Source organism: Desmodus rotundus, chromosome 9 (assembly GCF_022682495.2).
Source record: "Desmodus rotundus isolate HL8 chromosome 9, HLdesRot8A.1, whole genome shotgun sequence".
Taxonomy (NCBI): Eukaryota; Metazoa; Chordata; class Mammalia; order Chiroptera; family Phyllostomidae; genus Desmodus; species Desmodus rotundus.
The window spans coordinates 86,496,035-86,511,194 of NC_071395.1; the positions used below are offsets into that span (position 1 = coordinate 86,496,035).

The 15,160-nt window shown below is 39.8% G+C and overlaps 1 protein-coding gene across 2 annotated transcripts in view; it reads right to left on the minus strand.

Annotated features, from left to right (window-relative positions):
- Positions 1-5,556, minus strand: part of MAP2K6 (mitogen-activated protein kinase kinase 6) — a 93,782-nt gene extending 88,226 nt beyond the window's left edge. Inside the window, exon 1 of one of the 2 annotated variants that reach the window (XM_045182295.2) lies at positions 5,244-5,556. In XM_045182295.2, coding sequence (XP_045038230.1) covers positions 5,244-5,259 — 16 coding nt within the window. In that variant the 5' untranslated portion in view covers positions 5,260-5,556. The remainder of the gene's footprint in view (positions 1-5,243) is intronic. The other variant, XM_045182291.2, reaches the window with a different exon arrangement.
- Positions 5,557-15,160: the final 9,604 nt, after the last annotated feature.

Here is a 15,160-nt window from a genome sequence, read left to right on the forward strand (position 1 = left end):
CAAGATGTTTAAAAGGACAAAATGGGCACTTTCAAATATGTCTGGGGAGAATAAGAATTAGTATTATTAGCTCTCTGGAGGGCTATGCATGCCCTTCGACATAGCACTTCCACTTCTAGGGACTCGTCCTACACAGGGGATGCGGCAAATGTGCAAAGAAGTGTGTTCAAGGCATTCTTTGCAACTTTGTTTACGGCTGTAAAAATATGAAACTGTGTTAAAGTCCAATTGGAGATTGATTACATGACTACATTTTTACAAATTAAAATAAGCAACTGTTTAAAAAAATGAGGTCACTATATGTGTACAAATATGGAAAGATGTCCAAGACACGTGGTCGAGTATAAGGCCATTTGCAAAGTGTCGTATCTAGTACATAAAGCAGCACACATGTGTGTGCGTGCAAACTCAGAGAGACAGTCGCCAAAATGTTAATAGTAGTTAGCTCTGGGTGGGGTGACAAAATAAGTGGTTCTTATTTTCTTATTATAAATTTCTTTTTGCTTTGAATTTATTGTCTGCAAGTATATTTCATTTTACAATAACTTAAAAATCTATTTTTAAAAGGTGAAGAAGAAAATGGAGAACTGGGGAAGAAATGGATGACCAAGGCAATTTAATCTAAAGCCACAGTACGCACAGTAACATATAAAATGGGATGATCGTTACGGTAACACTCACAATATTGAAAGTTAACAGCACCTCCATGTTCACTGCAGCACTATTTACAAAAGCCAAGATATGGAAACAACCAAAGTGTCCTTCGACAAATGAATGGATAAAAAATGTAATGTACATATTACATGTTTACATATGTAATATATATAAATGTAGTATATATCCATATATCCAATGGGATATTATTCAGCCGTAAAAATGAATGAAATCTTGCCATTTGCAACAACAATGGATAGAACTTGAGGGTAGCATGTTAAGTGAAATAAGTCAGACAGAGAAAAACAAAATACCATATGATCTCATATGTGAAATCTAAAAAAAACAAAAAGCAAAAAAAAAAAAAAATCAAGCTCATAGATACACAGAACAGATTGGTGGTTGCCATCGGCAGGGGTAGGCAACATGGGTGAAAGTGGCCAAAAGTCACAAACTTCCAGTTACAACAGAAGTAAGTCCTGGGGACGGAACGCACAGCATGGCGATCGCAGTCCATGACGCTGCCCTGCACGTCGGAAAGTTGCTAAGAGTAGGCCTTGAAAGTTCTCATCACACACACAGTCCGTGCCTAACACACGGTGCCGGATGTCAGCTAGAGGTACGACCGTTTCACAACATACGCAGCTAGCGAACCACGCCGCGCACCCCGAATCTAACAGAATTGTGTAGGTTAATTATACCGTCAGTTTTAAAAAGTTAATAAACGCTAAGGTTCTATTTAAATAAATACAACAGATGTGGATAGTATCTCAAAAGAGATTAACTTGGAAATATTTCACAGTATATTGGTAAGTAAAACAAAAGCTAACTAAATATCCACTAGTTTTATACATATTTTGGAGATATATGTGCATATATACCATATTTTGGATACATAAGTGGATATATATATGGATATATGGACAAATACATGTATGGAAAAAAGGCCAGAAGGGTATATGCCAAAATGCACATTGCAGTAACTGGTGATTCTTATTTTCCTTTCCTATATTTTTTAATATTTCTACAATGAACAAGTATTATTTATGTATTTTTTAAGTTTTAAAAACATTCCTTATGGATCTTTCAGATTTTAAAACACTGAAAATGCTTACACAACACTAATCTGAGGAAGACAAAGGGGTGAGAATCTTAACCATTTCCTCCAGCACTAAATTTCCCACCAGAGACCCCCTGCAGCCCCCGCAGCGGTGGTGGCGGGCCGGCTGTGAAGGGCTGAATGCCACACGAGCACCAAACAGGCTCAGGGAACTCAAGGTGCCTATTCTGATTTTGTGTCCTGAGACGGACGAGCTTATAAAACATACTGGCTCAGATTACAGGCTAAGCATGACAAGTCCGTCTGGTACAACCTCACAAAGGAATTTACACAGAATGAGAAATTAACACATCTCATTTCCCAGGGTGGAATCGATTACAAAAGCAAAGACCCATGCAGGGTTAAGTCCTTGCCTATCACTGTCCCACATGCTTCTGAATTACGCCTCACACGCACTGCTCACGTCAGGATTGACCTATTACCATATTTTTTAAAAGGTGAATTTTTTAATTTTAAAATCATTTTAAAAGGTGAGTATCTACTATGTACTATCTTAAACTAAGATAAACTATTATTTTGAAAAGGTAAATGGAGAGGGAAGTGAGGACGAGTGCCTTTCAACAGAGTCGAACTTTTTGTATATTTTCAGGTGAACTGGGAGAGGCCAGACCACCCCACCTCCCTCCCCGCCCCTCTCCCTCCCTTGTCTGACCATTAGGGCTGATAACAATAGTTTTTCTCTCCCTGGTGATGCAGATGACACATTTTTCCTGTAGCCTGTCTTCCTGTAAAGTGCAGGAATTCCTGCACTTTCTGGGTGCCCTTCCTGTTAACTTACATTTCAGATTTCCTCAAAAGGCATTCTACTGCTTTAATATTTGAAAAATGTCAGCTCAACTCCAGACAGCTAATATAAACAAGCTGAAAAGCATACCACCTAAAGTTACAACAGTGGAAAACAAAATTTCTTTTTAAGAAATTCTTTCTCGGAATCTTACTGTTGGTAAGGCTGGAAAGAAGTAACCCAGTCCTTCCAGCTCCCAGGGAGTCTATAATTCTTTTGCCTGTGCTGTGCCTTAAATTAGAGGTCTGTAAAACCGAATTATAGTGATCTAGAAAGTTCGTAAAGGTCCTTGAATTGAACATGTTGTTAAATTCTTCAGTGCTAAGAGGTTGTATCCACCTTTCACTTTGCCTCCCATTTCATTTGGTTCTAGCATTACAAAGAAGTTTTGGTACTGCAAAAAATGTCTTGGCCATTTGAGAATACGTAGCTGAATTAGGCCAATTCCACATTTAAAGTCCAGGCCAAGGCTCCTTTGCCATTTCTGAAATGATCACCTACTTCTTTCTATCAATAATTTTCTTTTTGGCCAGGAACCCCGTGTTCACACCAGATAGATGCACCTTCCAATGGGACTGAATTAAGAAAACTTAGTCATTTATTATGGGAATGCTCATAATGGAAGCATACCATGCTAATATCTTTGTTAGCTTCCCAGCTCAAAAACTTGCTCTACTAGGAGGGAGCTACCTTAGGAGTATATCCAAAAAAAAAAAAAAAAAATGCAAATAGGGACCTGATTTAATTTAGACCCTAAGGTCCAACGATAAGATCTCCATACCACCACCTTCCTCATGACATTTTCCTGACTATCTGCCAGAGAGAAAATCACTTTTATCTTTAAACTCCAACTTTGCCATTTCTCTTCACTATCTATGCAATTAGCAAGTATTACAATGACTTGCCTTCTTTCACCAACCACATGGTAAGTTCCCTGATGCAAATGACTACATTTTAAATATTTTTGTATGCACCCAACTCCTGTGCAGTGTGTGGGGATATATATGTGCGTGTGTGTATATGTGCACACACATACATACACACATACACATCCATATGTGTCATAATATATATATACAATATATTAAACTGAGCTGAATGAGTGAACATATACCAAATACAAACTAATCAGATGCCATCTCTTTAATACATCAAAGCACAGAATGCCCCTTGAAGCTGTTACTTCTCTGCTCAATTAGACTGTAGATTTCCCCTATATTAAGGAACCTCTGCACCTCATAATGCCAATTCCTGGGCTCTTCAGCACTCAGGTTTTTAGATTTTCATGCTCCCCTAACACTCAAAGAAAAGCAGAGCCCCACCTCGAACTGTATGTATCACTTTCTTTAGAATATATATCATTTTCTTTATAATACATATCACTTTCTTTTGGGGGCTCAGATGTATTATTTCCAGCTAGTAAAATTAAAAAGTGGTGCAGCAACTCTCAAAAAAGTGGCAGAAAGCTTATGAGACACTTAAATTTCACCAGGTCTTCACCTACATCCTTACAATGGATATACTTACTTACGTAGTGCCCCAGGTAGCCTAACTCGCCTGGTGCTTAACTCACCTCTTCAGTGCATACATGCTCCTTTAGCAAACGCCTTCTCTATGGTGAAGGATTTGTTCTGAAACAAGTGACTTACAGTCCTACAGGACCTGACAGCAAGCACTCCCTCAGCTCTCTGATGCCATGTCAGGAATTTTAGTTTTTTAGCCCCCTCCCCATAACGGCATTAGGCTTCCAAAATACAACTGTGTAAAAAAAAAAATTAGAAACAGAAAAAACATAAGGAAAACCATAATCTTGAACTTCTGACCTATTATAGCTAACTAAATATATGCAATTACAAGTAAAAGATTTCATTATGGTTGTTAATGAAACAGGACAGTCCCTGGATGTTGGTATAATGTTTCAAAGAACAGTTTTTCTCCCAATATTCCTGCGCCTCCGCCCCAGATGCAACGCATTTCCCAAGTGGGAAAACATAAAACACCAATGTCCTCACTGCTGCTTCTAAATACTGTGAGCCAATAAGCAATTGGTGTAAAGTGCAAAATCTCGGGAGAGAAAGACTTCTTGTCTGCTTTTTTTTTTTGTAATATGCTATTATGCATACTTCACCTTTACTTCCTTTAAAAATCAAAAGTTGCTTAATGTTCAAGGCGTATCAGTGGAAATTTAGCTAAATACTGGCACAGCAACGGCTCATTCCCAAAGGAATATAAGATTACATTAATTTCCTACTAGTTTAACTCAAGTTTTACCTTTCATCTTCACCCACAGACTTTTTAAAAGTTTGTATTTCTGTTGCACAGAAAATTACTTACAATATGCGTGCATACTAAAGAATTTTACAATTATATAAAGCATTGCACATTTAGACGCTACCAACCTGCTCTATCTCTCCTGACTGTGCAAAAGGCAAAAAGAGCTCAGTAATCCTAGCAGAAGAATGCAAATAACGTCAATGCACAGCTGAACTGCAAGCCCTGCCTTACAGGAACTCTCTGTGTCTGCAAAAAAAAAAAAAAAAGACACACACTAAACAGGAAATGCAACTGAGCTGTGGAAAACCTCAAACTTAAACATGCAATCGCCTGGCGAAAATTGCATCCATGCATTCATAAATGCATGCACAACCCTTTGCATTTTTGCAATTAATGCAAATAGACTCTTACCTTTCGACTGAGACATTTTCCCCTTTCCTTTGATGGGGGAGGGGAGCACAAAAGACTTTGCCTTGCTTCTCTTCTGTAGCTAGTTTTGCAACAAAGATGCAAGCTGCAGGCGTGCAATCTTCATGCAAGTGGAGTTTCTCTTGACCGATGCAGCAGATGGGCTTTCAGGGAATCCAGATGGAAATGCACACCTTGCAAAACAGACTGGAAAGTGATTTTTCCCCCAGTTGCAACGTTAGGGAAGGCTGTGCTGCAGCTACATGATGGGCCAGGGCTGGCAGCTAAAAGCTCCAAACTTGGAACTGAGTATCTTGTGCGCAGACGTCCTTCCTGCGAAGGGCGCGGGGGCCGCTGGGTAATGTAGTTCACAAGCAGAGTCCACGGGGCTCTGATTTAAGGAAACGTGGTCGTGCCGGTCGCTGAGCGAGGTGACTGGGTGCGACAAAGATTGCGCCTAGATAAGTCTGACGTGCACTCGGTAGTAAGTGGTGGACGAGAAACGGCAAGTCCAAGGGGAGGGGGAATTTTTGTTATCGAAAAGCCCCTGAAACAACAGCTGAAGAACATTATGTAGGCTAAACGTTTTTGGCTCGCTCAGAAGGTCCATTTGGGTGTTCAGTGTTTGCAGGGAGCACCTGTTGTTCTCTTCCTGCCTGTAGGTGTTTTATGCTCACATCTCCATTTTAAAAAACATTTTTCTCGCGTGGAGAATTTGTTGATGACTTGGCTGGCTAGAGGTAAGGTTTCTCTTGCAACTGCAGAGAAGATGCAACGTTTTATTTAGTAAGAAATGATCCCGGTCCGTTATTTTAAAGTAACCTGAAATTCCGTATGAGGGCTGGGTTAGAGAGTTCTCATTTCTTGAAGGACTAAAGAGGAAGTTCTGCTTTTTATGTATCACAGCTAACTTCATCAAAATTAAAATATTTAGATGTTTTTTCTTACCTGGAGAGAGGAAAGTCCCTGGCCTAAGGGAAAAAGTGGGTGGTCATCTTAAATCAACAATGTCAAATGTTTGATTTGTTGAGTTTCTTCAACAAAATTAACAGACATTTGTTGAGCTCCTAAGATGTGCCAGGCACCTTTCTAGGGCCTTGAGTCATTCATCTATTTGTCACTATTGGTCATGGGTGGGGTATAGGTGGCCACATGGTGGAGGACAGAGGTGCATAGAGTTGGAGTGGAGAGGAGTGAGGAGGCCCAGGCTGAAATGAGCTCAGACTTCTACTGCACCGAGTAGGACCAGACTCAGAATTGTGCTTTTAAGGTAGAGAGGGAAGAATTGAGGATTTCAGACTTCTGCCGTCTGAGCCAAGCACAGTGAAGGAACGAGGACAGCCTGGTCAGAGAACACTGAGGATAGCGTATTGCCTGGTGTGCAGAAGCGGTGGGAGTGGGTGGAATTTACAGGTGTGGACTCTACCGGGCCTTAAAGGCAGAAAGAGATAGATCAGGGCAGTAGCAAAATGCAAAATGAGGCCCTTTTAAAGAAGGTTCAACTACATTTGATGATGGCTAATGAAAACCGTTGGAATTTTATGAAGAATTTTAGGAAGCTAGGGCCTTCTGAGTGATGGAATAATCAGAGGAAGAAGGCCACCATGTTTCAGCTTCAGATCACCTCTTAAAACAAATATGCAACAGGGCATGGAAGTAACATTAATTTACTTATGTTGATCCCCTCTATTGACATAATTATGAATTAATGGACTTGACTGTGAATTAATCAAGGGCACTTCATGTTCCTGGTTACCCCTTCTGCTCCTAAGAGGGAGGCATTTCTGTCCCATGAGCACCGATACAGGGACTTACTAGCTCACTTCATTGCCCTGGACAAATGCATGCTGCCTGTCTCTTCCTTGCTTTCTTGCAAGGCCTATCTCAGCGCCTCAGTGAACCAGCCATTTTTTTCTGTCTCCTTTACAACCCGGAGGCATGGGTGTGTGGAGATCCATTGCAGTGCATCTACTTCACTTTTCCAAACACTGATGGAGCACCTGCTGTATGGCAGGCCCTAGGAGAGCAAGTAGAATTGTTTAGCCCAGCCAGGGCCTGAACAGCTGCCTAGAGCTCACTTCAATTTGCGTTTTTATGTGGTCAGCGGCATTGCTCTTAAATTGCCCCAGATTCCCTTCTTTATGGGAGAGTTGTAATCACAACTTGTCTGGTGCGTTTTACTACCATCATTTGTGCTTGTACATTCTCTGTATAGGCATGCACAGTTCATAGCTGGCAAATGGATTGTGTTCTGAAAGTCAATCAGAAATTCATAGTCCCGTAGAAACAATGATATGTTCAACAGCCAATGCACAAATACACCCATGCATGCAAAACACCTTTGACCCATAAATGACCTGAACCATATATTTAAAAACAGCAAGATTTATCACTTTTCTTTCTGGGAAACATACAGGGGTAGGCCAAAGTAGGTTTACAGTCGTTCATATGAAAAATAATACAATAATGAAGATATAATAGTACAAGAATGAACTCTGTTTCACATACTCACAACTGTAAACCTTCTTTGTGTAGTTTGAATTTCCACCTGGAAATCAACCTCTCTGTGAAGTCTTAGATTCCAGAAGAAAAGGTTTTTCTTCTTGCCTTGGTGGTAAAAGGTTTCCCATGCCCACATTCCTGGCCGGAGGAAAGGGCTGCCCACTGTACAGTTGTGGATTTGTGGGTCTTTCCTCTTTTTGCCACTTTGTAGCAATGCTCCTAGGACCAGAATCCCTCCCCTGCTGGGACCCGCAAGAGTGGAATCTGGCGTGATTATTCTTTTTCTGGACAGTACATCAGATGTTTATCTTGAGATGGCCTGTGCTCCTACTTCAAATCCTCCATATTTGTAATTTTCTGTATTTCAGATATTTCTAAAATGTAAGGTGTGTGTACTCTGCCCTGGCTTCTAGTTACCTTCAAGATCAGTCCCAAACTCCTTGGCATGATATAATTGGCTCCTCGAGACCTGGCCCCTGCTTACTCTCCGACTTCACTTCTCACCCTATGTTGACACACTACTCCCTCTGCCTGGCAAGCCTTTTCCTTTCTCTACCTAGTTCATCCTGATGTGTCCTTGAAGATACGGCTTAGCTGGCACTTTCTTTGGCCACCTTCTGTGATACACTACCCTATGACCACCTTCAGTGTGAATGAAATATATTCCCTAATTGTGTAGTACTCTGCATACACCTTTCTCCTAACACTCATCATAAGGCTCATAGGTGTTCATTTACATATTTGTCTCCTGCAGAAGACTGGACTAATAAAGAAAAGAGACTTGTGTGCCAACTGCCCAGTATCTAGCATATAATAGGTACTCAAACACATGCTGAGATAATGAATAGGGTGGATGAGGGCAGGACCTATGACCACGGCTAACCTAGAAAAACTAGATTCCAATGATGGAGTAAACTAGATTCCAGTTGCAAGAGAAACTTGAACACCTGGGGAAGGCCCACTGCTGTCAAATTAGAGGTATTCGATTCTTGGAATGAGGCCCTTAGGTTAGGTCAGACTGGCTATGAAGGAATTATTCTAGAGGTGTATGTGGAATGGGGAAGGTGTTGGGGGTAGGGCCGTACAACCGGGGATGATTTTGTACCCTCCTCCCCCAGAGTTCATTTGGCAGTGTCTGGAGACCTTTTGGTTGTCACAACCAAGGTGGTGGGGTGGTGATGCTGACATCTAGTGGGTAGAGATCAGCGATGCTGGCCGGCAATCATGCTACAATGCACGTGAAGCCCCCACAACAAAGAATTACCTGGTCTGAAGTCAGTAGTGCTGACCTTGACAAACCCTGCTGTGCGGTGATACCATGAGAAATTACTGACGTTCTATTTTTACATTAGTTTAAAGCTAATGAGTTTTGGTAAGATGTACCTTTTGATGTGAGAAAAATACTGGAATCTACGAGATGTGTGTTCTAGTCCTGGCTGTAGAAAAAGTTAGCTGTGTCTCCCTAGGCAAGCCACTTCACCTTTCTGGACCTGTTTTTTTTTTAAATTTATTTGTTTGTTTATTTATTTTTTAAAAATGGGTATAAACTTTAATCAATTCAATTTAACTTGGGAGTTTATTCTAGAGAAATTTTTTTGATATATTTATTAATTACGCTATTACAGTTGTCCCATTTCCGCCCCTTCACTCAACTCAATCCTGCCCACCCCCTCCCTCCCACATTCTCCCTCTTTAGTTCATGTCCATGGGTCACACTTATAAGTTCTTTGGCTTCTACATTTCCTACACTATTCTTACCCTCCCCCTGTCTATTTTCTACCTATCATTTATGCTATTTATTCTCTGTACCTTTCCCCCCTCTCTCCCCCTCCCAATCCCCTATTGATAACCCTCCATGTGATCTCCATTTCTGTGGTTCAGTTCCTGTTCTAGTTTTTTGCCTAGTTTTCTTTTGTTTTGGTTTTAGGTGTGGTTGTTAATAACTGTGAGTTTGCTGTCATTTTTACTGTTCATATTTTTTATCTTCTTTTTCTTAGATAAGTCCCTTTAACATTTCATATAAGAAGGGCTTGGTGATGATGAACTCCTTTAACTTGACCTTATCTGAGAAGCACTTTATCTTCCCTTCCATTCTAAATGATAGCTTTGCTGGATACAGTAATCTTGGATGGAGGTCCTTGCCTTTCATGACTTGGAATACTTCTTGCCAGTCCCTTCTTACCTGTAAGGTCTCTTTTGAGAAATCAGCTGACAGTCTTATGGGAACTCCTTTGTAGGTAACTGTGTCCTTTTCTCTTGCTGCTTCTAAGATTCTCTCCTTCTGTTTCATCTTGGCTAATGTAATTATGATGTGCCTTGGTGTGTTCCTCCCTGGGTCCAGCTTCTTTGGGACTCTCTGAGCTTCCTGGACTTCCTGGAAGTCTATTTCCTTTGCCAGACTGGGGAAGTTCTCCTTCATTATTTGTTCAAATAAGTTTTCAATTTTTTGTTCTTCCTCTTCTCCTTCTGGCACCCCTATAATTCAGATGTTGGAACGTTTCAAGATGTCCTAGAGGTTCCTAAGCCTCTCCTCATTTTTCCGAATTCTTGTTTCTTCATTCTTTTCTGGTTGAACATTTCTTTCTTCCTTCTGGTCCACACCATTGATTTGAGTCCCAGTTTCCTTCACATCACTATTGGTTCCCTGTACATTTTCCTTTGTTTCTCTTAGCATAGGCTTCATTTTTTCATCTAGTTTTCGAACAAATTCAACCAATTCTGTGAGCGTCTTAATAACCAGTGTTTTGAACTGTACATTCGATAGGTTGGCTATCTCTTCCTCACTTAGTTGTATTTTTTCTGGAGCTTTGAAGTGTTCTGTCATTTGGGCCTTTTTTTTTTTTTTTTTTTTTTGTATTGGCGCATCTGTTACTTAAAGGGGCGGAGACTTAGGTGTTCCTGGGGCAGGGTAACGCTGGTCACTGCGCTGTGACGATGTACGTGGGGGAGGGGCTGAGAGGGAGTATTGGCGCCTGCTCCACTCTCCGCTGATTTCAGTCACTTCTGGACCTGTTTTTGATCCACTAAAATAAGGAGGGTAGGAAGAAGGCCTCTTCCAGTTCTAACATTCCGCAGCTCTAAGTACAGATCTGTCAGATTAAAACCACCAATGATTTAAAGAGAGGCAAAGAGTTGTGATCACACATTCTTTTTTTTGCACTGCCTAAATATCCTTCTCTTTAGGAATTAGAAGGGCTCCTGATCTCAGGTTCTGGTAAAACCACCAATGATCATCATGCCAACATCGCTTAAGAAATGAAACAACAAATATTCTTATTACAGTTTGCAATATTGCCTCGCAGGTAGCAATACTCATCTGCACGTGACATTTATGTGTTACAACAGTGTCTACTAGGTGTCAGGAACATGGGAGAAGAAGGTGCCAAAGTCAAGGCTAAGAGTGCAAGTCTGAATACCTACTTTTTTCGATTGTAGAAAATTATGGTATGAATAGGCATGTTACAATAGCGAAGTATATTCGGGACAGGCATGTGGGAGATTGGTTTAAGGGAATGAAGGATGAGTTGGAGTTATACAATATCTCTAAGTCACATTTTCTTTTTACTGCATTAAAATACATCACGATGAATCACAATTGTTGGCAGGAGTTTTTTAAATCCCAAAATATTAGATTCGGCTCAGCTTCTAGGACCCCCCCCAATATGGTACAATTGTACCTCTGCAGGCTTCTCTCTCTCACCTACTCTGAGTTTCCTTTGTTGAAGCAATCTGCTCAAAACAGGGTCACTTATCTTACCTGAGAAATGAATTTGCAAGTCACCACCTCTACATGTTACCTGATGCTATTCTGTGTCTCCACCTTCTCTGGCCCCCACCTAAGTCTTCATTTTTCTAATTTCTTGCCTGAAATTACCCTTGATCATATCCCTCTCTTTTATAAAAGAGCATCCTTCCCTTTAAATTCTGATGGCATTTGTTAGCTACTATGGCCCACATATCTAATATTACCTTGTGGTAATATTTTTTGAGTACAAATGTAACGTCTTATTTCTTGCCTATTCCTAACCTACTGCCTTGGGCAGACCTACTTGCTTGTCTGGATTTGTCCCTTGAGTCTAAACTTGGGCAGAGACAGTTTCATCTTTATCATGTAGCCCAGGCCTAGCATATGTCATAATATGTGCTCACTCAATACTTCCTGATCTGATGGATGGATTTTTTACACACTGAATAAATTCATCTAAAACGGGCTGATTAGTGTATCTCAGTGTGCTTTGTTCAAAGTTAAAAGAAATGGCAGCATATAAATTTGCTAGGAAGAATAATTTATTTAATTATATCTGATTATCTAAAAAACATTTGGCTAATATTTTGTTAAGATTCTAGATTTTCAAATTACATTCAGATTAACCTTTCAAATTAACAGTGTCTGATGTATCTTGTGGAAATGCCAACCACCCACTCAGAGTCCTCATCGGGTTATATTTTCATTGACTAAAACGAAGTGTAATACGAATGTTCAGTGTTTCTTGGTAATCAAGGAGCCACGTAGAGCTCCAGTGTGAGGCTGTTTCAAATTTGCCCCAAAACCATATTGAATCTCGGCCAGATGCATTAACATGAGCTGACTGACAAAAGATGTAGGGTCTAGGAAAGTAAGAATAAGAATGATTCCAGCCTCGCATTAACCCTGCGAGGGTGTTAGTGCACCATCTGTGTTGTGTGTTAAGGCACTGGCACATAGTGAACTCCTCTGCTCTTCCTCCTCCAGCAAATGGATCCATCTCTTTTTCCCAAATATACATGTACATATACATATACACATGCGTATGTGCATGTGTATGTTGTACAGATATTTCTTTCTCTCCTACAACATTCACTCATTTTCTTCTCTGGTCCTGCCCGATTTGGCTTTTGAAAGTGTGAAGAAATCAGAGCTCTACAGAAAGCCAAATAAAGGCTGTGTTCTATATGTGAAGTTCAAGTTACACTTGAATTTGGAACCCCTTTGTAATATTCCTAAGTCCACATTTAATTAATTGCTGATTTCCATTTCACAGGGTGATTCAAGAAGAATTGCACCTTGGCACCCAGATTCCCCGACACCTCACGTTGCAGCTTCTTCCAGAGAGAATACTTCCAGGACCTCACGTTGGCACTGCGTCTTCATTTTCAGTCTTACAGGGCACAGGCTCTTTCCACATACACCATATTATTGTATCCTTACAATAATGACACTGTGCAACGGGTTGTCCCTACATCCCCTTTTATCATTGTCACCTCCTGTTGTCGCTTTACTTGGACAAGATGGAAAAACATGAAACTGAAACCTGTCTTGACTGCAGATGTAGAAACTTGTCTTCTGATTCCTCGTTTGTAACTTTAAGCTCTCCACCCAATCTGGTCTTGAGCTACGTGACTTTTAATAAATGCCCTAGAATTGTGCCTTTTTCAGCCACAAAGTAACCTGGTAACATTTTTGCTTCATTTTATATTAGTTATCAATGGGACAGTCTCTACTCAAGACTTACAAAGACCAAAATAAATCTGTGTATCTCCTTTACACTCTGTACTTCAGCCCATGCACTGTGACAAATTTGATAAGTGCTGTCCTATTTGAAGATGAGTTAGAAACACTGATAGAAGACAAAGCATTGTGCCCTTCAATGCTCCTTCATCTGTTTACATTGATATTAATAGATGGCTCTGGGCTTCAGTCACAGACCTGAATAATTCAGGTCACGCTGACCTGCTACACTTTTTCAAAAAACTGTACAATATTGTGGAAAATATTTTAGATAGGTGATGTATGCAGGTTATATAAAGCATTCAAAAGTCCACAGAAAACTAAGAAACTGAACTAGAATGCTATAAGAATAATTATAGATAACATAATAAATTAACTTTTCCTTAGTTGTTCCATTAGGGTTTGTTTCCAGAGGGAATTTTTATTATTAACAGCGTATGACAGATAAGTAGAAAATACTACCGGTTTTCCATATTTACTCTTTTGAGGTGGGTAGACTAATAATTTCATCTGTGGGCCAGACTTATAAAAGCAGTGGGGTTTTATATGTTTTCAATGAATGTATTACATAACCAAATAGTATTATATAATTGTATAGTGTTAGAAAGTAGCTATTTGAGAAGGTAATGAACTCTGATGGTATTTTATCAATTGGGCTTCCTACCAGATAGAGGTTAAGGTTAAGATTAGCCTTTTTTTGGTGCAGTAGTGAGACCTACATGCTCCATGCCTGTTCATGATTCTGTTCGCTGCATTGTAAGGACTGTAACAGAGATATGTGAGATTGAACTCTACAGCCCCTGGATTTCTCTGGTGGTCTATTTTAGAGACCGTTTCCAGCAGCCTTCCCTTACTGACCTGTAGATGGGAAATGAAGATAACCTCAAAACCTGCAAGTTTGCTGAAGACAAATAGAGATTTCCATTTTATAGGGCCCCATTTATCCTTTTGTTTCTGATTTTTTAAATCCAAATTCATATCGAACTGCACTTATTAAATGGTTTTGGGGCATATTGCCAAATTGGACGCTGCATTTATAAAGAAACAGGAGTACGGTAACACCATCTGGCACTGTGAGTAAATTTTGGAATTCTTGTAGAAATTTCAAAGAAAAATATAGGAAATTTTGTGTATAATTTTCTTATACTTATTTCCATGAGATCCATGATTTAGGAAGCTTTTCCTACAGGTTTTCAATAGACATTGTTTTTTTTTTTTTTAATACCCAGATAGTGCTTTATGTAAAAACACAATTCTTGGCTCTTAACTTTTAATGACTTGTTGATTTTGGTAAGATAGAGTTTCTAATTGAAGTTATTTAAAACATGCTATGTAAAAAATCTTTAAAAGTGTTATGAACTTCATGACATTAGTTCTTACTGCATCTTCATGGGGTAGCAAGCCAAAGTTCATTCTGGTTGCCAGTTAGGGAAGCTAGTACATCCACAATACACATCTGTTACTTTATGGGCAGAATCAAGAAAGGAAGCAGAGTATGAATGTGATATCTGACTATCTACCAAGATGGGGTAAAAATATTATTATACCACAGGATGTGAGTAAAAAGTCACCTTAAATGTGAAATACAGTCTTCTGTTTATTCTTGTATCTAAAATACCTGTTTCCTTGTTCATCAGCATTGGAGGAGTTAAGTTGATTCCGATTTTTTGATTCCTGGTTTGGACACCGGCTCTTGTAATTACTAGTTCTGTGAGTTGGGCAAAACGGCTCACTGCTCTGTGCCTCCGTTTCTTTTCTGTATAAAGGTGATAAAAATAGTACTCACCTCACAGGGCAGTTGAGACGATTAAGTGAATGAATATACTCAAAGCTCTAAGAAGAGCGCCTGGTCTCTGATGTATGCTCAATGGCCATTAGTGATTGAAGCTTTGGGTTATTATTATTTCTGTGAAGTTTCCAGGCATTGAAG